The 26,644-nt window shown below is 41.7% G+C and overlaps 1 protein-coding gene across 1 annotated transcript in view; it reads right to left on the bottom strand.

Annotated features, from left to right (window-relative positions):
• The window catches only part of LOC132651335 (zinc finger protein 431-like), a gene marked incomplete at its 3' end in the record, with an annotated part of 64,245 nt that extends 38,051 nt beyond the window's left edge, over window positions 1–26,194 (bottom strand). Inside the window, exon 1 of the mRNA XM_060376556.1 lies at window positions 26,084–26,194. Coding sequence (XP_060232539.1) covers window positions 26,084–26,194 — 111 coding nt within the window. The remainder of the gene's footprint in view (window positions 1–26,083) is intronic.
• Between the last annotated feature and the right edge of the window lie 450 nt (window positions 26,195–26,644).

Below are 26,644 nucleotides of genomic sequence, written 5' to 3'. Positions count from 1 at the left end.
AAGTTTACAAATGAATTACGCAAAGAAAAGACAAAAGACCTACTGTTTGAATAATGCTCTTTGTGATGTAATAATTAAAATACCCAGCAAAAACTGAAGTTGTTGTATTCGGGTAACTATTGAATCAAGCATTATACTCTATTCATAAATATTCATGAGCTAGCAAAAGCATTAAACGTGGATAATGAAATTCTCTTGCTTTCAAATTTTCCCGGGACAGCTGTCCTAACACAGGGTTAGATCAAGGAGAGACTCCCTTAGATTGTATGTGTTAGTCAATGCTGACATTTTGATTAATCTATATCACTAAAAGATTCAATACGCAAAATGAGGTGAGAGTCTACCTTACTTTAGCAGATACAGCAAAATCTGAAACCAGTGGATGATTTAATGTCCAAACAAGAAAAAAAGAAAAGCAATGGGAACTTGACCTGGAACAATTTTGAGACACTAATCTATTATTATCTCTTCCTTTAAAAACTCCCCCCAAAACTTTATTTCATCAAGGCTAAATTTGTCTTCATCGCTTAAAAAAAATGGCCCCATAGAAGGGCAATGAAAAAAAGGAACACTACTATTCAGTTTCCCTCTCCTCACAAGTGTAGCACTGGCAAAGAGCAACAACCTGCTCCCCCCTCAGACTGCATTCAGCCCCAGCCTCTCAAAGGTATCTATCTCCAGAGCAGGGTGTGGGTTTCCCTCAAATTTTAACATTCACAGGTGACAGGATCTTAATGGAAATGAAGAGCACTGCCTTGCTTGACCTCCTTAATCTCACTGGTAGTTTTCATATGGTGACCAAAAACAAGACACCTATAGGGAGAAGCTAAGGGTCCGTGGGGAAAACTATGGTTTAGAGCAGCCAGGACCCTTTCTGGAGCTGCATCCTGTTTGGGGGATTCCCAGCTCCATCTGCAACATAAGAAACAGGGCTGACAGGCTCTTTCCTCCAAGCATCAACAGCTTTTAGCACTGCTTTGCTTTCAAGACAGGGTCTTGCTGGGTAGCTCTGGCTGGACTGCCAACCCGTGGCAATCCTCCTGCCTCAGTAGAGTACATGAGATCCCATACCAAGGTGCAGTTCTGTTTAAAGTTTCTGGGACAGAGCAAGTCTATTCACAATAAATACATTTTATTTTCAATTGTCTAATGTACTCCTACATCTATCTCTTAACAGACTGTCGCCTTACGGGACAAAATAAATCATCACCACCCTTATCCTCCTAAAGCACACACTCCAGAAATGGTGGTCGAACACCACAGAACTTACACCTCGGGGAAAAAAAAAGAAAGACAAAAAAGCAATAAATGATAAACAAAAACAGCAGTCATGGTAGACATTTGACTAGGTTTTTCGAGAAGCAGTAAACAGTGAGTCCAGAGGAGCACAGAAGGCTCAGAGGGGTCTCCGTGGAAAGAGACAGGAGGAGGATCATTGCTCTACCAAGAACACAGGGTCCTGCATACCACCCTGCTTGGCTCAGAAGGCATTGTAGGACTGTTTCCTGAAACCTTAGTCTCAGGTGTCCAGAAAAAAATGACTCACAATGCTGAGGTGTGAGAGTGACTTAGGACTATAACTGATTTGGAGGAAGGTTTAGGCTGGGAGAATAAGCAGGCAGTGAGCACATCTCAGCACTCTGCATCTGAGGCACCCAGGGATTTGCACTGAAATGCAGGTTCACCTCTACCCCACTGGCCAGTCCCAGGGCACAGGGCTCTCGGACCTCCACCCGAGATGGATGCTCAGCCAGAGTCCTGACCCTGCCCTATGGAAGCCTGATACAACCCTGTTCCTGTAGCCCTACCCACCCCCCACCATGGGTGTCCGGGAGGTCTCTTTGCCTGATTCTTGTCATTCACTGGCCTGCCCCAGGCAGTAGATTCCCAAGCTGCCCCCCCAAGGGTACTGGGGCCCCAGACCCTCCAGGTTTCAGCCCACCGCATTGGCAGGCAGCACAGGTGGCTGAGCCCCACAGCAGTAGCAGTCCTACACTGACCTCTTGGTCCAGCTCCTGGTGCTGCCCATTAGGTATGGATCAACAAGAGGGCTGCCAGCCGAGGGAGCAGTTGCCTGGCACCATCATAGAAAGCACCGAGCAGAATGCCTGGGACATGTGACTGTGATGAAAGAATTGGCACATGTGCACCATTTTCAGGTTTCCCTGTGGTGGAGCTTCTGCTCCAGCAACTTGGCAGGCTAGAGCGCCCGACGACCTCAGTTTCCTCACCTGAGCAACCCTTTCTGTTAATCTGGCAACACTTATCCCCTTACACACACTCAGGGAAGGTCAAAGGTATGGTATTTGTTTCCTTGCCTGCCTCTGTGCTTCAAGTCTCAGCACACAGTGGCCCCGTTTTGCCCCAGAGCCCCCGAGCATCCCTTAAATTCCTAAGACAGTATCTTTTGCCCTATGCTATCATGACTTGTCTCCAAGGCAAACTAGAGTCCCCTGAATATGGCCATCTCTTGTTCTCCATAGCAGGCCCCTAACCTTGGGCTTGCCCTCAAGATTAGGATACCAAGGGCACCACGGCACCTGGTCAAACATCAAAATATCCCGACTAGCTCTGAGAACTTTGAGCTTTAGCTTCTCAGAGATTTGGTTGCTCTGTCTATAAGATGAAGATGAACAAGAGGCAGATTTAAGAAGCTCTTGGAGTAAGCAGAGTTTCTCAGAAAAAAATCATCCATAAGCCACTCTCAGGCTGCTGATTCTGAAGCTTCTAACAGTCTTGTTTTGGATGGAAAGCCCATTAAGAAAGAAAATTCAGTGATGAGGAACACTTGCTGTTCTTGCAGACAACTTGAGGTCTGTTCTCAGTCACAGCTGAGCAGCTCACAGCAACCTGAAACTCCAGTTTCATGGGATTCAACACCATTTTCTGGCCACCATATACACCAGCACGCACATGGCATATATGCACAAAGACACACGTGTACATGTAAGCATACTTTTTTTATGGTGTTCTTCCTGGAAAGGGCATAGTGGTATACATCTCCAGTCTCTTCAGGGGCTGAGGATAGCCAATCTCTAACTATGAGGTATACACAGTGAATTCCAAGCTGGCAAGGACTGTATAATGAGACCTCATCTCTAAACTAATAAAGACCAGAGGGGTCTTTTTTTCCATAGAGGACGTTCATATTCTTCCTACGCCTGGGTCCTCTTACTGGCTCCACAATGGAGATTGTCCAATTCTCTGATAGGGTTCAAGCCCACCGATTTGACATAAGGGGAAGATTAAAACTTGAAATTGCCAGGCATGGTGGTACATGCCTCTAATCCCAGCACTCTGGCAGGCAGTGACAGGTGGATCTCTGTGAGGTCAAGGTCAGCATGGTCTACAAATCGAGCCCAGAATCACCAGGGCTACATGGAGAAACAGTCTCTAAAACAAACAAACAAACAAACAAAATAACCCAGAAGCCAATATTGGTCTGGAGAGTGCTCTATGCTTAATGCTCTTCCAGAGGACCCAGGTTTAATTTCCAGCATTCAGTGGCTTACAGTTGTATCTACAGTCCCAGAGAAGCTATGACCTTTTCCTGCCTCTGTGGTTGCCAGACTTGCATGTGGTGGACAGACCTACCTTGAGGCAAAATATCCAATATATATTACACTGAATATATAAATAGATAAATAGGGCAAATATCAAACTGACTGTGGCTGTCAACATTTATAATCCTAGCACTGAAGTGAAAGAGGGAAAGAACATCAAAAGTTTGATGTCAACCTGGATTACAAAACAAGATAGTGACTTTCCTAGGCTCACAGTAATAGTGTAAAAAACAAAATGGGGCAGACAAAATGGCTCAGGAGACAACAGTGCCTGCCACACTAACATGACTACAAAGGTGGATCCCTAAAACCGATGGTAGAGGAGCTGCAGACAGGACTCAGAGGTTAAATTCCTGAGTTCAAATCCCAGCACCCACATGGGGGCTCACGACCTTCTAGAATGAGATCTTCTGGTGTGCAGGTGCCCTCTACTGGTGTACAGGTGTACATGCAGACAGCATATTGTATACATAATAAATAAATAAATAAACAAACAAACAAATAAATAAATAAATCTGTAAAAAGAAAAAAAAATACACTGAGGGAGAGGAAGTTGTCCCCTGGCTCGAGCACTCTCTCTGATATGTGTTTATATGTGCATGTACACAAGTATATGTACACACACACCCGAAAAAAATATATAAAACAGAGAAAATCTCCTGTTGCTTAAGGGCTATAATACTTTTGCAGTTCAAAGAGACTGAAATATTCTCCAAATATTCTACCTGTTTGAAATATGTCTTATAAAGCCGGGGAAAACTTTGACTGGACTCTGGAAATAAGCCATGAAGGTAAAGGGACAGAATCTTAAACAGGGAAAAAGGCCGTGGGATTCAGCTAGTGAGAAGAACCAGGCAACAAAATGCATATGGGATGCTGAGCAAGCTATTCTGTTACTGAGTTCTAAGGATAAAACCTGAAGAGGTGGGTTGAGGCTAGCAACAACATTTTGGGTGCCATAGTAGGACATCAGATCTCATTCTATAATCCTGTGGGCTATTTTCTTTTTCCTTGAGGCAGGGTTTCTCTTAGAATGTATGGTAGCCCTGGATGTGCTGGAATTCACCTTGTAGACCAGGGTGGTCTCAAACTCAGAGATCTGCCTGCCTCTGTGTAAATTTCTGACCAGTGTAAATTATCTACCATCTGAGATCTCAATATGTTATTAACAGTTTACAGGTGCTAAGAGAGCCCATGACTTTAATCCCAGCACTTGGGAGGCAAAGACAGGTAGATCTCTGATTTTTGTTATTTTATATTTATTTTTTATATTAATTACGGGTCATTTACTTTGTATCCCATCTGTAGCCCCTTCCCTCATTTCCACCCAATCTCATCCTCCCTCCCTCATCTCCTCAACATGCCCCTTTCTAAGTCCACTGGTAGAGGAGGTCCTCCCACCCTTCCATCTGATCCTAGTCTATAAGGTCTCATCAGGACTGGCTGCAATGCCCTCCTCTGTAATTTAGCAAGGCAGCTCCTCCCTCAAAGGGGGTGGGTCAAAGAGCCTGCCACTGAGTTCATGTCAGAGACAATCCCTGTTCCTCTTACTAGGGTAACCTACTTGGATGCTAAGCTGCCATGGGCTATGTCTGATCAGGGGTTCTAGGCTAATCCATGCATGGTCCTTGGTTGGAGAATCAGTCTTAGAAAGGCCCCTGTGCCCAGATATATTTGGTCCTTGTGGTGATCCCATCCTCTCCATGTCTTACTAACTCCCCCTTTGTTCATGATTCCCCACACTCTGCCCAAGGTTTGGTTATGAGTCTCAGCATCTGCTTTGATACATTACTAGATAGAGTCTTTCAGAGGCCCTCTATGGTAGGCTGCTGTCCTGTTTCTTCTTTTCTCCTACCCATTTGTCTTTCTAAGTGAGGATTGATCATCTTATCCCAAAACCTCTTCTTGTTTAGCTTCTTTAGGTGTGCAGATTTTAGTATGTTTGTCCTATCTTATAAGTTTAGTATCCACTTCTAAGTGGGTATATACTGTGTGTGTCTTTCTGCTTCTGGGATACCTCACTCAGGAAGAAGATCTCTGATTTTGAAACCAGCATGGTCTATGGAGGGAATTCAAGGACAACCAGGAGGCTGTGGAGAGTCTGAGAGAGAGAGAGAGAGAGAGAGAGAGAGAGAGAGAGAGAGAGACTTAGAAAGAAAAAGCAAGCTGAGCCAGCTGAACACTTAAATCCAAGCACTCTGAGGATACAGGCAACTCTTGAGCCTGGGATACACAAAGAATGGCATCTCAAAAAAAACCTAGAGTGCTGAATAAGTGCTGAAGCTTACAAATGACCTGTGCAAAGATAAAGACTGAAGACCTTCTACTATAATATTGCTCTTTATATTGTAGCAATTAAAATACCCAGCGCAAAAGTGATGTTATTGTTTTTGGGTATCTATAGAATCTAGCATCATACCCTATTCATAAACATTCATGAGCTAGCAAGAGCATTAAACATGGATAATGAAATTCTCCTGCTTTCAGATTTTCCTGGGACTCCTGTACGTACATGGGTTAGGTCAAGGAGAGACTCCCTAAGATTGTATGCATTAGTCAGTGAAGACAACTTGAGTCACCTACATCACTAAGATATTCAACACCCAAAAGAGGGTAAGAGTCTAACTTACTTTAGCAGATACAGCAAAATTTGAAACCGTGGATGATTTAATTTCCAAACAAGAAAAAAAGCAATGGGAGCTTGACCTAGAACAGTCTTGAGACACTAATCTATTATTATCTCTTCCTTTAAGAACTCAAAAAAAAAACTTTATTTCAAGGCTAAATTGTCTTCATCAATTAAAAAAAATGGCCCCATGGAAAGGCAATGAAAAAAGTAACACTACAACTCAATTTCCCTCTCCTCACAAGTGTAGCACTGGTGAAGAGCAACAACCTGCTACCCCCTCGGACTGCATTCAAACATTCACAGGTGACAGGATCCTAATAGAAATGAAGAGCACTGCCTGGCTTGACCTCCTTAATATCTTTTGTTTCATATGGCGACAGACAGAATACAAAACACCTGTGGGGAGAACCTAAGGGCCCATGGGAAAAAATATGGTTTAGAGCAGCCAGGACCCTTTCTGGAGCTGCATCCTTTTTGGGGGATTGCCAGCCCCATCTGCAAGGGAAGAAACAGGGCTGACAGACTGTTTCCTCCAAGCATCAATGGCTTTTAGCACTGCTTAGGTTTCAAGACAGGGTCTTGCAATGTAGCTCTGGCTGGACTGGCAACCCATGGCAATGCTCCTGCCTCATTAGAGTGCATGAGGTCTGATTCCCTCTTTCAGTTCTGTTTAAAGTTAATGGGATAGTTCAATAATATTCACAATAAAAACGTTTTTCAATTGTCCTCACATACTTCTACATCTATCTAGTTCCTAATTGACTGTCTCTTTAAGGGACAAAATTAAACATCACCACGCTTATCCTCCCAAAGCGCACACTCCAGAAGTAGTAGGGGTTGAACACCACAGAATTTCTACATCCAAAAAAATTGAAAAAACAAAACCCTCAGTCATTTTGGTCATTTAGCTAGGTTTTCCAAGAAGCAGTGAACAATGAGAACTGAAGAGCATGGAAGGCTCTGAGGGGTCTCCATGGAAAGAGACAGGTGGAGGAGCAACATTTTACCAAAAAAACATGGGACCTTGATACCTCCCTGCTTGTCTCATAAGGCATTTGGGGCCGTTTTCATCTAATCTTAGTCTCAAGCAGCCTGAAAAAATTACTCACAAGATTGTGGTATCTAAGAGCGACCCCTGATTTGGAGGGACGTTTTGACTGGTAGAAAAAGCAGCTAGTGACCACATCTCAGCACTCTGGGTATGAGGCACCCAGGGATTCTGGCTGAAATGCAGGTTCACCACTTCCCAGCCATCATCATCATATGCCATGGCAGAGAAAGAATGGCAACTCCATGGCAGTGGGATCATGAAGTAGCTACATGTTTACCTCTCAGTAGACAAGGAAACATAGATTATGCATCTCACCTGCACCCCACCCTATAGATTCATCTCCTCCAGGAAGGGCCTACTCTCCAATGGTTTCACAGCCTCCCGTTATAGTGACACCAAATGGGGACCTAGTGTTCAAACATGAGCCTGCGAGGGACACTTTACCTCTAAATATTCACTCTCCATCCTGAACACCTCTCAGGCAGCTGTTGTGGCCATGTGTCTGGATCCCTTATTGTTTCAAGAACTCACACAGTGATAGGCAAAAGTTTTCTAAGACTATATTTGGCCCTCCCCTCAGCCACCTTATGCCAATATCACATCCCATTAAATGTACCAAGATAAATGCATGTTCCAACATAAACATTATTTAGTGGTGGAAATAGTTCTGAATGGGCTTCCTGATGTTGTTTGGAAATGAAATATGGTGCCTGTCTTCATCTACAATTACTCAGTCCTCAGGCCTTGTGTATACCTTGGGGCTATGAGGGAAAGATCCTTAAAAATTGTTTGCAAATGTGACAACTGTTACAATGTCACTTCAATTTATATATGATTGACAGTGCATTCTTTTCTGCCTATACTTTAACACTTATTTGATTTTGTCATTATTTTTAATATTTTGGGCATGATTCTCTCTGGAGTAGAAAAAGTTGTGGGTCTTCAGTTCTTTCTTATGGTGCCTAAAAAACCATTCACACACTTACACACCTACATTCACGCACAAATATGCAGACACATAATACACACATACACATACATATTTACGTACATATTCACAAGTGCATACATACATATACACACACATACACAAATATACACACAAGTACCCTGAGTTTTTCTAGATTTGGTTTTGTTCTATTTTCTGTCTAGGAGTGAACTTGTATAGTAAAAACATTTAATGAGAAAGAGATTTTCCAGTTTTGCTCCTCCCAAGAGAAAGGCACAAATGCAAATTTTTGTGAATGCTAATTATTACAAAATGACCAGTTTGTCTGGGTTCCCATCTCCATTGGTCTTTCTTCTAGCCCTTGTCTCAGGAAGGCAAGTCTCAGAATAGGACAAGTTAAGGATTTAGAATAAATAGTGTGAATTCAGTCCATTGAAGTGATAACCCCTGCCAGACAGCCTGGCAACTGGGTGAGAATCCTCCAGAAGAAAGCAGACCCACAGGAAAGTGGAGAAGGAAGTAGCAGTGTGTGGTTTTCTGTGTGGTGAAAGAGTGGCAATAAGATAAAGAAGCAGCATCTATCTTGTGACCAGGGTATCGAGGCAGATGCTGAGACTCATAGCCAAACTTTGGGCAAAGTGCAGGGAATCTAATGAAGAAGCAGGAGATAGTAAGACATGGAGAGGACAGGAGCTCCACAAGGATAGCAACATTTCCAAAAATTCTGGGCACAGGGGTCTTTTTTGAAACTGGTACTCCAGCCAAGGACCACTCATAGAGATGGACTGAAACCCCTGCACAGAGGTAGCCTATGGCAATTCAGTATCCAAGTGGACTTCATAGTAATGGGGACAGGGACTGTCTCTGACAGGAACTCATTGGCCTGCTCTTTGATCACCTCCCCTTGAGGGGGGATCAGTCTTGCCTGGTCACAGAAGAAGACTATGCAGCCACTCCTGATGAGACCTGATAGACTAGGATCAGAGTGAAAGGAAGGAGGACCTCCCTTATCAGTGGACTGGGAAAGGGACAGGGGTGGGAAAGATGAAGGGTGGGATGGGGAGGGGAGGAAGGACGGAGGTACGGGGGGATACAAAGTGAATAAGCTGTTATTAATAAAAATTTAAAAAGAACAGAATAAAATGTTGAAAGATTTTTTTAAAAACTATGCTGTTACACATACTTTCAAACTTTGAAAATATTGCCTGATATCAGTTATTGCTCCTAAATAAAAATAAATAAATAAATAAGTAAATAAATAAATAAATAGAAATGAGGAAGGATACTTCATACTCATCAAAGGAAAATTCCACCAAGATGGCATCTGTATACTGAGCAATAATGCCCCAAATACAAGGACACCCACATTTGTAAAAGAAACATTAATAAAACTTAAAGAACATATCAATCACTGTACATTAATAGTGGGAGAGGTCAACATGTCACTATCATCAAGGGACAGAGCAATGGAAAAAGATTTAAACTGAGAGATAATGACACAAATGGATGTCATCAATCAAATGAACCTAACAGATATCTAGAGAATTTTTTAACCCAAACAGAAAAGAATCTATCTTCTTTCAGCACCTCATGGAGCTTTCTCCAAAACTGAACATACAGTAGGTCACAAACCAGGTCTCAACAGATACAATAAGATTGAAATAATATCTTGTATCCTATCAGACTATGATGGACTAAAGTTGGACCTCAACAATAACAGAAATAACAAAATGCCTACACACACGTGGGAACTGAACAACTCCCTACTCAATGAAATCTAGGTCAGGGAAGAAATAAAGAAAGAACTTCCTACAAAGGTACCTCATACCCAAACTGCAATGAAAGCAGTCCTAAGAGGACTTTTAATAGCACTAAAGGCCTTCATAAGCTATTGGAGACATCCCATACAAGCAACTGAATGGCACACTTGAAAGCCCTAGAAAAAAGAAGCAGACACACTCAACAGGAGTAGACTACTAGGACTAACCAAACTCAGGGCTGAAATCAATAAATTAGAAACAAAGAGAATAATTCAAAGAATCAACAAAACCAAGAGCTAGTTCTTTGAGAAAATCAAATACATAAACAAACTCTTAGTCAAACTAAGTAAATGGCAGAAAGACACTATCCAAATCAACAAAGTCTGAAAGGTAGAAAGAGAGATAACAGACACTGAGAAAATCCAAAGAACCATCAGCTCTTATGTCAAAAGCCTATATGCCAGAAAATTTGAAAAATTTAATGAAATATACAATTCTCTTGTTAGATTCCACTTACCAAAGTTGAATCAAAATCAGGTAAAGATATTAAATACTCTTATACTGCCTAAAAAATAGAAGAGGCATCAAAATCCTTCCAACCAAAAAAAAAAAAAAAAAGCCAAGGGCAAGATGATTTCAGAGCAGAATTCTACAAGACCTTCATTGAAGAGCAAAACCGATATTCTTCAAATTATTCCACAAAAGAGAATTGGACACAACATGACCCAACTCCCTTGGTAAGACAACAGTCACCTTGATAAATTTTCAAAGACCCCAATAAAGAAAGAGATCTTTAGACCAATCTCTTTTATGAACAATGATGCAAAAATACTCAGTAAATTAACCACAAACCAAATCCAAGAACATACCAAAAATATCATTGAACATGACCAAGTAGGTTTCATCCAAGGCATGCAAGGATCGTTCAATATATGGAATCTTAATCCATCATATAAACAAATTGAAAAAAAAAGCAGCACAGGATCATTTCCTTAGAAGCCAAATAAAGCATTTGACAATATCCAACAGTTATTCTTGTTTAAAGTCTTGGAGATACTGGGGACAAAGGCACAAATCTAAAAATAGTAAAGACAATATACAGCAATTCTATAACTAACATCAAACTAAATGGAAAGAAAGTTAAATCAATTCCACTGAACTCAAGGACAAGACAAGGCCACACACTCTCTCCAAATCTCTTCAATACAGTACTCAATGTCCTATCTAGGGCAATAAGACAACTAAAGGAGATCAAGGGGACACAACTTGATAAGGAAGTAGTCAAATATCACTATTCACAGATGATATGACAGTATACAAAAATTACCCCAAAAATTCTACTGTAGGGAACTCCTACAGTTGAAAAACACGAGCAAAATGGCTGAATATAAAGTTAACTAAAAAAAAAGACAAATAGACTTTATACAAAAGACAAATAGACTGAGAAAGAATTAGGAAAATAACACCCTTCACAATAGCCAGGGGAAAAAAATAACATAATGTATCTTGATGTTATCCTCAACAAGCCAGTGAAAACCTATTAAAAAAAACTGAAACTTCAAGTCTCTGAAGAAAAAAATTGAAAAAGATACCAGAAGATAGAAGATAGAAATATATCTCATGCTCATGGATCAGTAGGATCAACATAGTAAAAATTGCCATCGTACCAAAAACAATCTACAGATTCAATGATATTCCCATCAAAATTCAACACAATTCCTTAAGGAACTTGAATAAACAATTCTCAGCTTCATATGGAAAGATAAAAAAAAGACAGAATAGATAAAACAATCCTGTACAATAGCAGGTCTTCAGTAGGTATTGCCATCCCTGATCTCAAGCTCTACTATAAATCAATAGTAATAAAAACAGCATGGTACTGGAATAAAAACAATCAGTGGATCAATGGAATTGAAGTGAAGATCCATAAATAAACCCACACATCTATGGACACTTGATTTTTGACAAAGAAGCCAAAATCATGCAATGGAAAAAGGACAGCTTCTTCAACAAATGGTGCTAGCCTAACTGGAAGTCTACATGTAGAAAAATGAAAATAGATCCATATTTATCACCCTGCATCAAACTACAGTCCAAGTTGTTCAAAGACATCAACATAAAACCAGATAAACACCTAAAACTCTATATTCCATGCTCAGCAGCCAATGATGGTGATGTTGATGCCAGGCATGTTGGCCTAGATTTAAGCCCAACACTCGACTGGAGTTAGAGCTGTAAGTTCAAAACCAGCCTGGTCTACATGCAAACTTTCAGGAAACATCCAGGAACTCTGGGACATTATGACAACACAAAACATGCTGATAATCAGATTAGAAGAAGGATGAGATCAAAGGTCCAGAAGATATTTTCAACAAAATCATACAAGCAAAATTTCTTAACCAAAAGAAGAAGACGTCTATGAAGGCACAAGAAGCCAAGAAGCATACAAAACACCAAAGAGACTGGACCAGAAAAGAAACTCCTCTTAGCACAGAATAATCAAAATACAAAACATGCAGAACAAAGAAAGAATATGAAAAGCTGCAACTGAAAACAAAAAAAACCAACAAACCAAACTAACCAACCAATCAGACAAACCAAAAAAAAAAAACACCAAAAAACAAAAAAGGCAGATCTATTGGAATAAATCCTGTATTCTCAGTAAAAATGCTAGAAGTTGAAAGGCTTAGACAGAATGCTTCTGACTCTAAAAAACTACAGAAGACAAGACAAATTACTAACCATGCCCAGAAAGTTTCAATCAGCAAATGAAGAAAATAAGATGTTTCATGATAAGGTCAAATTTAAACAATATGTATATATAAATATAGCCCAACACAGGGTGCTAAAACCGCCACCACCAAAATACCAGGATTTACAATCACTGTTTGTTGATATCTTTTAATACCATTGACCCAAATTCACCAATAAAAAGGCACAGGGTCACAAAAATGGATGATAAACAGAATCCACCCTTCATCTAAACACATCAAACACAGCTTCATATCAAGATAGACATTATATCAAGGTAAATGTTTGAAAAACATATTCCAAATAAATGGACTAGAGTATAAGCTTGTATAGCAATTTTAATATGTAACGAAACAGTTTTCAAAAAAGACTAATCAAAAGATGGCAAAAGACATGACATATTAAAATAAAACATCCAGCAATATAACATTTCAATACTTAACAACTATGCCCCCAACCTAAGAGCACCCAAGTTATAAAAGAAACCCTTCTGCAGCTTGCATCACATCCTAACCCTAAACTGATAGGGGAAAACTTCAATATATCACTCTCACTAATGGACAGGTCCTCCTGACAAAACTGAACAGAGAAATGCTCCAGCTAACTAACTTCAAAAAACTAAATATACCCAAATGCTGTTTACAGAACATTCACCCAAGCACAAAAGATTGTTCCTTCTTCTCAGCAACTCATATATTATTCTCCAAAATTGATGATGTACTTGAACAGTGGAAGTCTCAAAAGATATAAGAAACTTACAATAACCTCCTGCATCCTATCAGACCACTAAGGTTTAAAGCATCACATCACCAATAACAAAATCAATAGAAAGCTTACAACCTCATAGAAATGGAACAACTCTCTACTGAATAAAAAATGGATCAAAACTGAAATAAAGAAAGAAAATAAAGGCTTTCTAGAAGTCAACAAAATGAATACACAACATATCAAAATTCATAGTACACAATGGAAGTGTTGACCAGAAGACAGTTCATAGCACTTAAATACATTCAGAAAAAATAATCAGAAAGATCTCTTAGTAGCAACTTAACAACAAACCTAAGTACTCTAGAACAACAACAAAAAAAATTAAACATAACAAAAAGGAGTAGACAGTGAGAAACTACTGAACTCTGTCTTCACAGGTAAAACAATGTTTCCACAGGAAAAGAAAGGTGGATTCTATCAAAATTGATAATGATTAGATTTGAATAGTAGAGATCTCCTGAATAAGCAGAGGTAAGTGTTCATCAGACAAGGTGGTCATTCAGTCCAAATTAACTTAATAATGACTAAAGTTTTCTTCTTAAATAAAAAAGGATACTTTTGTTGTTTCATATTAAAAACAGTTAAGAGTTTTAAAATGTTTTAAGTAAATTCTAAGGTATAAACTTTTTTGAGTTGGAATAATTTGGAGTGAATATAACATATTTGAGCAGCATGGTGATAGACCCATTTAATCCCAGAAGAGACAAGCAGTTCTCTATTAATTACAATGACAGGGTGTTGGTGGTTCATAGCCTTAATCCCAGCATTTGGGAGGCACGTGCCTTTTACATACCACCTGGGAGGCAGAGGGAGGTACACAGGATTTACAGTGATTTTATTTAAAAGCTGCTTGTTAAAGGCAGGCTGAAAATCAAAGTGAATGTCCTTTGTTATCTAGAAATAAATACACTTTAAAGTATATTTGTAAACTTTGAAATATTTTTTTAACTTTAATTGAGATATTATACTTTTTTATTTTCCAAAAATACACTTTGCCCTATAAAAGATATAACATGCCTAAAAAGGTATGAACCTCACCCCTGAATTAGGGTTGGGGCAGGGTTTTGATTTAATCTTTTCAGGAGAATAAAATCATCCAACTAAAGAATATAGAGACCACTGAACACATGAAACTTCTGAAGAAAATGACAGATCACCAAAATAAATAAATAAATAAAGGATAAAATGTCGAAATGAAGGGGTAAACTAGCCAACTGGTATCACTCACCTTCAACACCTTCATGTTGTCTCTTCTGTCTTCTCCAGACATGAGTGCAAATTGTCTTTATGTGATTGCTAAAGTACAATCCAAAATCTCTATTTCATATCAGTAAAGCCACCTGGTAAGAAACAGAGGAAAACAGAAAACTAAGGGATGATTCTACTGTCACAAATCTCATAATATTCTAGCATGATGTGACTTCTGTACTTACCACAAACTTCAATAATCAAGAATGTGTACAGTGTTTGTGAAAGAATGAGGGGGTGGGAGAAAAAGCCAAAAACACAAGCCTAAAATATAGTCAAGTTTACATGAAAAGACATAAGGAAACTCTAGCATGAAAAATGTGTACTGGACCAGAGATACCTTTGATTTTCTAATTAATACAAATTAAATAAACAAAGATTTCACAACTGCTACTAGACAAACACAAAGTGACACCTAAACTGTTATATTTCTGACCCTCCAGCTACTACTAACCTCCTTTCCAGAGAGTCCGTTTGCTCTGGAAGTCTCTTAGAAAATGGAGGTGATCATGAGCTGGGCTATGGCTTGTAGTCCCTCATGTCCCCTTGTGGATTCAGGCACAGCCCAGCCCTTGCCAACACTCACACACAAAAAAATGTTGGAGAATAATTTAGTTTCTGTTTCCTGCTGCATGAATTATGTCACAATATGTGGAATCTTTCCTATCCACTTATTTAAAACTAGGCACACCTGACAAAATTCTGAATCTCAGAAATTCCTTTTGTACCCTGGAATTGAATTTAACTAAACCACGCCATTGTGACTGGTGGTAGTTGAAAGGTTAAAAAAAAATAAGTATTGATGAAAGATCACCACCACCACCTCTTTTCTTCCAGTTTCAAAACGAGTTGTAAAATTTCTTATGCAAAGCTCTATGTGGGATACAACATTCATCATTTCTAGAAATGAGACCTTAAGTTTTCCAATCTGTCCACTGCAAAACCAATGCCTGGGTGTGCACACTAGATAGTGATATTATAAGCACCACAACTTTTTACTGCCCAGGCCACAAAGTCCTCACTTCTCTGGAGAATCAAGAAGGGTTGGAGGCCAAGGGTCTCTGCCGAGATCACCACATGGAGACCAACAGAACCACAGCCTAAACCACAGTCTGAACCACAGTCCATCTTGTTCAAAGCATATCAGGCTGTGATAGCTCAGCAACCTGCTCTTCCTGACCTGGGGACAATGGCCCCACACTCAAGATGACATGGTCTGGTCTCACTCACAGCTCTTTAGAGCTACATCAGAGGAAAATCCCAGAACAAACCCATAAACTAACTCCCACTATTGCTCCTGACTGTTAGGCCTGCCCAGAGTCCCTCACTAGCATGAACAATACAGCTGAGTATCAGGACAGTAGTATCTCATCTACAAGTGGATCAAAGATCAAATGATGCTGAAAGCAGAGGCATTCTAGCTTTGCCCTAAACCCTATGGGCACACAGAACCCTAGCATTGTTATAAAAGAATGAAAATCCCAATTATTCAATTTTAAAACCTTCTAGCACAGGGTGGCAGAGAAAGCAACCATCTGACCCTACTACTCACCTCAACTCCAAGAGGAAAAAGCCCCAAAAGCTCATCAGTTCAGATGACAGCTCAGGGGGGGGATAGGCCAAAGGAACCCAAGGCCAAAGGCTTTCTAGGTCAAAGCTCAAAAAGCCCAAAAATCTACCAAGCTAAACCTCCTTCCACTTTTATACTCTATCTTAAATACATTTCAGCTGAAAGTTTGACTTAATTTTTAATCCCTGTCAGCTGGTTTCTTGCTTTGCCTCTTGACCTAGGGTTAACATTATTAAATCCTATGCACAGAGTGCTTTTGAATTAAAGGTATGTTCTAGAGCTGACAGAATCGTACCATAATCACCTGTTTACAATAAACAGAAAGTTCTTGGAATTAAGGTTTCTGTTAGGGCTCAACCACACCAAACAAAGCACAAGGTTTTACTGTTCACAATCTAAAGGATCACACTGGGATCAAATATTCTGCAACACCATCATCTTGGAAATATTTTAAAATGCAATCTTCCACTTTCCCAGGGCACCTGTTCATCTTCCAAGATACAGGTCATTTATGTTGCACATTCCATTACACAATCAGTGTCCATTACACAATCATCTCTACCTCATAGTTGGGAAGTCCTTCAGCCAAACTTCAGTCAAAGACTAAAAGTAACAACCATTAAAGAAACAAATGGCCATGAATTTGAAAGAAAAGAGTAGTTAATGGGAGCTCAATGAAAATGAAATATAAAACAAAAAAGATGTGGCTGTTCGTAGTTATGTTGGAGTAGAAAGTTTGTTAAAGATAGAAGAGAGAACAAAGTCAAACACAGGAAAATCTGGGACAGTCTAGGGTTGACATGACCCTGAGCTATGTGAGATGAGAGGAGAGTGTAGAGCCAGAACAAAGGGCCAGGAGGATAAATGACAAATGAAAAAGACCAGGTAACCAAAATGGTTAGAATACATAAGGAAGGACAGCTGGGAGGAGGGCAGCTCAACTCCTGGGCTAGAGATCTGGGCATGACAGACATACCTTGTAAAAGGTAAGAACTGAGGGATGCTGGGAGAACCTGAGAACTACTTTTGTTTGATTGTTAAGTAGCCACCTTAACCATTCATCCCAGCATTTGAGACATAAGAGCAGTGAGGAATGAGAAGGTTGAAATGATTTTATTATACTCTCAAAAATTAGTTTTAAAAGTTGAAAATGGCTTTATGGTCCAATATTCTTCAGGGAATTCATGTACGTATTAGAGCACACAAAATATTACACCTTTTCTCTCAGGTTGTGCATTTTCAAATGGGGAGGGAGGAAACATGCTTGTTAGTCACTACCACAGCATTTTATCCAGAACTTCTGTGTTGTTTGAACTCGTGCAACTATAGAAATTTGCTTCCCAGAAACAAGTTCAGCAACTAATCTATATTCTTGATTCCCTTTGTGTATGATTCCCCTCAAATGTACAGTTTTCACTTTTATTGACCATCTAAAATTGATTACCCGACTCATTACCATCTTCCCTCTTCCCCCTCCTTTTCTGTGTTGTGACTACACCAGCTTCAAAGTAGGTCAGTGAACTCAATTCTTACACAGGTCCCTCTTTATTTGTAATTGCCCACCTCCAAAAAATATCAGAGTGCTCAGTGGACATTCATTCACTGGTCTCTTTTACTTTACACTCACCAGTCAGGCCCCACCTAAAAAGAGCTGCAGGACTATGTTCTAGGCATTGGGCAGTAGGGGCAGCATTCAGTGTGCAAAGAAAGTCTCGGTTACATAACATGTGAAAGGTTGAAATACAGGAGATATTGCTTTAAACAAAAACAAATATCAAACCACCAGAGAAAAATGAATGAAATTCTTAATGACTGGGGATTATCAGAGAATGTTAACTAATAAGAGACTAGAGCAGTGATGCATCAACAAAATAAAATTTAATAATACCAACAACTGACTTATTCATTTATTATGTGTACAGTGTTCTGCATGTATGTACACTTGCACACCAGAAGAGAGCACCAAATCTTATTATAGATGGTTGTGAGCCACCATGTGGTTGGTGAGAATTGAGCTCATGACCTCTGGAGGAGCAGCCAGTGCTCTTAACCTCTTAGTTGAAAAAAACACATAGGCATACTGACTTTGAAAAAGAACATGCCATTCTGTTGTAGAGGGAAACCCATTAATAAGATACTGTTTGATGTTGCCCCTGTGTACAATGTCATCTGCTTAGACCTGTAACCTGACAGATAGATTTAGCCAATAGCCTGTGTCTCAATTTTGAACTGACAGAACTGTGTCAATGAGGATTGTACATATGGGCATAGGACAGTCCCTTAATTCAAAATTCAACATTCACTGGATCAAGTTACCTGAACTAAACTGTACACCCACCAATCTGGTCTGTTTTCACTCGCAATCATAAATTAATAAATACACTTTGAGAAGTTACAAATTAAAAAACTCACCCTGCCACATTTCTAGATAATCCTGGTGAGCAAACATGTGTATCCAGGGATCCTAATCTCTAACAGGCCTGGTAGCATACTACTTATCTGTGGAGTGTTTTACAGACAGTCTTCCCTCAGCTACATTCTAACTGGGACCACTAGCTTCTCAGCAATAGGAAATCCTTTACATCATCATTTCTACTCTTCTATATCACAGTTTAATATTGGAATGCTGTCTGACACAGGACATGCCATTTACAACCCCCACAAAAATCCAAATGGATCTTTTAGAACTGAGAGAACCTACCTGACACCTCCAAAGGTCACCAGGAAGTAGTCCTAAAAAGGTCACCTAAGGTCACCAGACTAGTGACTCTACTATAAGGTCACCAGGAATTGGGCCATGTCATAAGAGTCCCTACCTAAGGAACGGCCTGAGGATAACCACAAGGATGGGAAGGTATCTCATCTCAAAGTGGGGCATTTGTGCTGAGCAGCCTACCAACCTTGTAGTAGAACATTCAGTGACACAGAAAATACCTAACATTCCTGAGGCCTAGAGATAGCTTGCTCAATATGAGTTATGTTAGCTATCCAATCACTTTGTAAAAAGCTTGCCATTGCTGAATGTCACCCAATCATGTAACTATTAAACCGGAACTTCCTGGTCCTTCCTAAAACCCCAGTCAAAACCCTGCCATGCAGCTGCTCAGGATTCTGCTCTCTGATCCACTCTGTTGGTGATGTTGGAGAGACCCAGCTTAAGCCCAAATAAAATTCTTTGCTCTTACATATGTGGTCCAGCTCCTGATGATCTTTGGGGACCCTAAGATCTGGGCATAACATGTGGGGTCTCATATTGGATCCTCAAGACTCCCAAGCACCCCGGGCACAAGGAACTGAACAACAGCCAGTAAGTGAGCACTCTGTCTGTATCTGTCTGTGTCTGTCTCTGTGTTTCTCTAGTTTCTTTTTTCGGGCCATGGGGCAAAATGCATCTATGTGGTCAGAAAGGTTAGAGCTGATGCTCTGGACAACTGTGGGCCACAGGGAGCCTGGAAGACATTCCAGACCCCCCCTTGAAGGGCCACATCTGTAAAGGGAGTTGAGCATCCACTTTTCTGTGTTCTCTGGACCTCAGAGAGGATGAATGTGCCCCTATCTGTAAAGGGTGGTAGAGTACCCAGTTTTCTGTGATCTCTGGATCTTTGGACAAGGACAATGCAGGTAGCTCCTGCATCAGGGATTCACTGATATCCTACTTTCATTTTTCCACTGCAGGAGTGGTGGGATCTGCTGTCTGGCTCTGTGTATTTTTCTGCTTCACAAGCAATGGGATCTAGTCTGTGTCTTGTTTAACTGTTTTGACTCTCACTGCATTTTTTTTTTGTCTCTGGGACTGACTGAGGACATGGGACAAAATCCTTCTATCCCCCTAGACCTGATTCTTTCCCATTTCAGGGAGGCTTAAGCCATGCTTCATAAGTTCCAATGAGAGTGGCAAGGAGGTGGCAAAGGATTGATACAGTATGTAGAGCCCCAAGCTTGGCACCTCTGCCAATGTTTTCTGGTCTCTGGTCTGGCAGATCTTATCCACTACTCTGGCCTCGGGTTTGGCAGAGCATGTCCCCTGCTCTGGACTCTGATCTCGGAGAGATTTCCTGCTGCTGTGGTCTCTGGTCTGGCAGAGTTTGGCTGGTGCTTTGGCCTGTGGTCTGGTAGACAGAGATCAACAGATATGTTGCTGCTCCATTCTCTGGTCTGGCTGAATGCAGGTCACCATTCCAAACTCGGGTGTAGTTGGGTGGAGCCTGATTTGGGGGTGGGTCACCACTAATGGAACAGGATAGAGGGCCCATAGAGAGACAGGCCACTGTTTTGAGTTTTGGTATTTTCTTCTTCCATACTCTTTGAGCACATTATACCCAGTACATTTTTTCCTTTGTTGTATTTTTGTGATTTTGTTTGCTTGTGATGGTCTCAGTGGGCTGGTGATCAAACAGCTGTGCTCCATTGTGACTTTGCCTTCCCCATGTTCCCAACACTACAAGCTGGGGCACCTCTGTTCATCAGTGGGAACACATATTTCCACATATTTGGCTAGGAAGGCTCGGTTGGAGAGGGGTCTGTGTACAGAAAATCTTGCTGGGCTCAACCTTGTTGCCTCCTTGCTATCTCTATGAGGAAGGTCGGTGACCTGAGGATAGCTCTGGCTTGGAACAATGACCGCCAAATAATGCTCTTAGCTGAAACGTATTGTAGTTATTATTATTATTATTATTATTATTATTATTATTATTATTTGGTTAGGGTCCTCTGTAGCCCAGCCTGGCCTTAAACTAAACAGCTATAAGATGACCTTGAATTTCTGATTCTTCTGTTTCACCACTTATCAACTGAGCTACAATCCCAATCCCACAAACTTCTTTTTTTTTTTTTTTTTTTTACCCATAGGTGGCTTCAACAAGGAAGTGAACCGAACTCAAATAGGGAAGGCTTGGCTCCACTGAGCTCCTGGGTCTGAGCCTGTGTACTAGCACTGTACACAGAATACCCACCTGAGCACCTTGATATGTCACTTATTAGCCTGGCTGTACTTATGAGATTGTCACCTGAGAATGAAGCCAATTCTTTTTTAGTCAAGGTCTCATACTGGCAACTAAAAGAATTTTATTACAAAATATTAGAAAGCACATGTTTGATTGTGGTTTGAATGGGTGGGGAACCTCTATCAATGTGCTCCCCAAAGTGCTAAAGGACGTAAGCATGGAGAACGGGGAGGGGTAGATGAGGAATTCACCATGTCTGGGTATCTACCCTTACGCCCCAGAAAATGAGTTGCTTTACTTAATCACCAATGCAAGAAAAAAAATAGCTAGAATGCATTTGAGGTTCAAAGTTTAGAAGTGAGGCTGCAGGGGTCCTTTTGGCAATGCTTTTGAAGAACTGCATCCATTCAAGTGCAATGTTTGTAAATTCACACTGAGCAAGGAAGGCAGGGAAGGGAAGGGGAGGGGAGGAGAATAAAAAGGAGGACAGGGGAGGAACATGTTCAAACTATTCCTGTCAAGAAAACAAAAAGGAAAAAAATCTTAATGAAGTCCCACTTTTTGTATGTGTGCCCAAGAATTTTTTTTATTATTTATTTAATTTTTTGTTAAATATTTTTTTAATTTTTTAAACTTTCATTAATTACACTTTATTCACTTTGTATCCCCCCATAAACCCCTCCTTCCTCCCCTCCTAATCCCACCTACCTTTCCCTTTCTTCATGAATGATCCTCCCCAAGTCGACTGATAGGGGAGGTCCCCCTCTCCTTCCTTCTGATCTTAGTCTGTTAGGTCTCATCAGGAGTGGCTGCATTGTCTTCCTCTGTGGCCTGAGATCAAACAGCAGGCCAATCAGTTTATTTTAGAGGCAGTCCCTCTTCCCATTACTATGTAACCCACTTGGACACTAACTGTCATGGGCTACATCTGTGCAGGGGTTCTAGGTTATCTCCATGCATGGTAATTGGTTGGAGTATGAGTCTCTGAAAAGACCCTGGTGTTCAAATTTTCTCATTCTGTTGCTCTTTTTGTGGAGTTTCTGTCCTCTCCAGATCATACTATTTCCCACTTCTTTCATAAGATTCTATGTACTCTGCCCAACAGTTGGCCATAATTCTCAGCATCTGCTTTGATAGTCTTCAGGGCAGAGCCTTTTAGAGGGCCTCTGTGGCAGGTTCCTAACTTGTTTCCTGTTTTCTTCTTCTTCTCATGTCCATCCTCTTTGCCTTACAGGATAGGAATTGAGCGTTTTAGTCAGGACCCTCCCTCTTGATTAGTTTCTTTAGATGTACAGATTTTAGTAGGTTTATCCTATATTATATGTCTATATGAGTGAGTATATACCGTGTGCCAAGAATTTTTAAGTTGTGTTTATGTGTACATTCCTTTCATCATATTTACATATATACTCTAAACATTTGCTGAATAATGGTGTTTCAATGTTTTCCCCACATTTCAACTGAATTATTTTTGTTCACTAAATCTAAACCCAATTCTTATCAATATTTGGAGGTTTTACTTGTTTTGAATGTGTGGTTTTATTTTCTTAGTTAACAGTGTATACACAGTCCCTTACACCGGGGTCATCATATTTGGGTCTCTAACAAAGTAATGAAAAACAATAAAAAGTGCTAATAATGTTAACGACTACAATGAAAATAACTGAGTGCATTGTACAATGATCTCAGATGCTCTTTTCAGACAGGACATTTTATGATGAAATTTTTTTCGTGAGGCACAAAATGCCTGCTAAGCTTAAGGCTTGTTTACAACATTCTCTTGAAAACAAGGTTCAAGATGCATCCTGAAGTCATAACATCAAATGATGTACAGAGAGGACATAATCACCTTTGCAGATTTGGTCTCCTAGGGATAAGTATGGTAGGATTCAAAGCTCAGGACACTTTCTGAGGATATGACTTCTCATAAAACCTGATGAAAAAATTGATTCATCCCAGAAAATGAACATATACATAAAACCAACTACATATAAAGCAGGTAAATGTCAGGAGAAGGACCAGGTTAAAAACTAACACCAAATAAGTATCACTGTTGCTGTATCTGGAATTTCTACCTTATTTGGAATGCAGAGACAAGAAGACTGTTAACCCTTGTATTGAAGGAAGTGCATCTGCTTAAAGAAAAGCAATGTTTCGATTCTCCTGTTCTTTTTTTCTCCTCCCCTTCCTCCTCCTTCCTTACCTCCTATATGTGAAGCAAATGTTCTACCTCTGACTTGTGTTCCTGCCTTCTGTACAAAACAGGCAGGAACAGATAGTCTTTGGATATAATGAAGCCAGATGCTAAATCTCACTAAAGCTTAAAGGAAGTAACTTGTTATGGGATAAATTAAAGAGAACACAGAGAGGGCAACGGGCATAGAGTAGGCTGTCCTACTAACAGTAGTAACAGAACAAGATAAAAAGACTCCAGGAAGTTTTTTACAGATGGCACAATGGCTGGCATTAACAAATAAAATGCTACATGCTCCCATCCTTTAGGTGGGAATTCTGTATTACTATCAGATTATGAAGACTTTGTTAAAGTAATTTACTTTTTAAAAGGTTATTTGTCCTTCCACAGATAGTTATTGTGAATTAGGTACCCAATACTGTGCTAAGTCCTGAACACACAAAAATGATTGATGTAAACACCACTCTTTCTCTATAAGCTTACAGTCTTGTGGGGTAATCCACCATAAACAAACCCATAGACCATGCATAGAAATGTATACATCACATAAATTCCACTATGAAACCTAAAGGAAAGAAAGAGGTACCTAACATCCCAGAAAGGATAAAGAACATACATATTCAAAGGCTGAGAGGTGAGAACATTTTAGTTCAGTAGGGTAAATGCAAGAAGGTGAATTTGTTTGCAGTATACTAGGGAAGAAGAAAGGAATGATGATGATGATGATGATGATGATGATAATAATAATAATAATAAAAGAATAAAGAGAGATGATAGCCATCCCTCTATGCTGCTGCTGTTCTTTTCATCCTTGCACCCTCTCATGTGCTTCTGTGCCCTCTAGTGGTGACGGGAGGCAACTTCTCCATCATTTCTCTCTGGAATTGTTGATGGTTTAATCAGCAGAGCCTGAAGGGCTGGTGGCCCCCAGGGAGAGCCCATGAGGGCGAGGCTTGGGCAGGTGACTTCAGGAAGTGACCATGCTCCCTCAGCGTTGTTCTGGTTGGAACTCAGAACACTGGTTGCCAGGTAACCAGACGCCAGCAGCAACAGCTGCCTGGACAGACCAGCTCGTCCAGAGGAGCTGGAGAGAGGAGTCTGTTGTTCTGCTTCCAGACCTCCAAAGGCTTAGGTCTCTTTGAAGCCAATGGTGGTCGCCTGGGCCGCTGCTGGAGACATATGTTGTGCTCACTGACACGTTTCTGGCCTGTTCCCCACCGTGAGACCAAGGTAATCAGGGCCGCTGTGTGGTGAGGGAGCTTTCTGGTCCACTCCCACCCCCCATCCACCACGGTTGCGGCCTGGGCGAATGTTCCTGTTGGGTCACTGAGGAACACGTTTCATGCCTGCTTCCCTCTTCAGTGTAGGGAAAGGGGTCGTTGCTGCCCCTCGGGGTTTGCAAACTTCAAGCCTTCCTCCTGCCGTGGTCCTTCCTCAGAGCGAAAGGAAGCTAGCCTTCCTGCATGGTATCCCCATTTCTCAGCAATGCTGGCGTGAACTTCGTGGAGCAGATGATCCCCTATTTGCCCACCACTATTTCTGGCCCTTTATCCAAAGTTTGCGACCACTGGAATGGTTTTCTGGACCTGATCCTGAAAAGGCAGTCGAGCGACTCCACCAGGGATCCAGCCCTCAGACCTCCTCCTGCTATTTTCTAGGGCCTGTGCCCTCACAGAACCAGACGACTGTGTCGCAGCAGCCTAGGTTCCGGGCCTGGCCCTTTAAAGTGACATAGCCATACATGGGCGATTGGGGCAGGGGTGGGGCTCTAGCAGGTGCCATTCACCTTCCCCAGAGAGTGTCACACACCACCCATTCTCAAGCCCTGAGCATCCTTTGGGTAAAGGATTCTGGACCCCATCTGTGGTGTTTGGGATAAATGGAGCCCCCAGCACCCCCAAACCCCTTCCTAGGAAGATTCGAATATCTCCCTCTAGACATCTGGGTGGGTTGGGGACATGGGCCTTAGGGGTGACATCCCTGTGGACTGTCACAGGTATAGATCCTTGAGGCCCGAATGTGAGGAGGACCAGAAAACAAGGATGTGAGTGAGCTTGTTTGGAGGGGGAGGTAAGTGGGGAGGAGCATTTGGGATGGCCAGGATGGAGGACCAATAATGGCCAGAAGCCTCGCCTTTGGGGTTCTTGCCCTAGGAACTGTCCGCGCAACCTCGCCGGCTGGTGGAGTACAGAGGTCTCCCACCGGGCTCCTGGGTTTTGAGCAGCAGAGGGAGGAACAGGAGAGGAAGGGCCCTGGTGGACACCCATGTCCCCCACCCCCGTAGCCCAGAAGCAAGGCCAGGCTCCCGACCCCAAGTCCCTCTGTCCTGCTCTTGCCCGCAGGGTTATCTTCTCGTTCCTGTCCCAGTGGCTACAGAGATTCCCCCAGGATATCTGTGGGGCTCTGGACCTGACCATCATGAGGCGGCCAGGATCCATGTGCTCACTGCAGAGTTGGACCGCCAGGCCGGGGAGATCCTTCTGGCAATGGAGGAGCAGAAGGTCAGGAGGATGAAGCCCGAGGAGGAGGAGGAGGAAGAAGATGAAGAGGAGGAAGAAGAGGAGAAGGAAGAGAAGGAGGAGGAGGAAGAGCAGGAGGAGGAAGAGCTCGGGGAGGTGTCTGGAGAACCTGCAGCTGGTTCCATCCCTGGGTCTCACTGGGAATGTGTCCTGAAGCTCTTGCCAGGAGAGTAGAGCTGGACGCCAGTCAGCTTGACCGTCCTGCAGGCAGGAGAGCGGACTGCGCCTTCCCTGGCAAGTAGACGCCATCTTGGGAGAGCTCACACCTTTTTGGGTGCCTTCAGGCAGTCCCCCTATCCCGGCTGATGGCTCACCCTCTTCTGTGTTCAGATCCTTGGGTCCTTGCCTGCAGCCTGCACATGCAGGAGCCCTTGGGGATACAGGAGACACAGACCGGCTTCAGGGGCAGGAGCTATGCCCCAAGAGGATACTGAGCTCCTGGATCCCATGGCTGCGGGTCCCCCAATCTTGCCAAAAGCTGAACCAGTGCAACCTCTGGCTTTAGCATCAGAGGACGCGCAGTCCATTGTACACTTGGTGGATAAGCTACTGTTTCTCTCCACTGTGGCACACTTGGGGGCACCTGAGCCCATGTCCTAGCTGCCCGAGGTGGACATATAGTTGGTACAATCGCCGGCTGGGCTGCACCCAGCGCCTGCTCCCCTTAGAGAAAAGGTTCCCTTAATTTTGTGTATTTTT

Source organism: Meriones unguiculatus (assembly GCF_030254825.1).
Source record: "Meriones unguiculatus strain TT.TT164.6M chromosome 13 unlocalized genomic scaffold, Bangor_MerUng_6.1 Chr13_unordered_Scaffold_47, whole genome shotgun sequence".
Classification (NCBI taxonomy): domain Eukaryota; kingdom Metazoa; phylum Chordata; class Mammalia; order Rodentia; family Muridae; genus Meriones; species Meriones unguiculatus.
The sequence above is the reverse complement of the archived record's forward strand: the minus strand, read 5'-3'. Positions and strand labels throughout refer to the sequence as shown.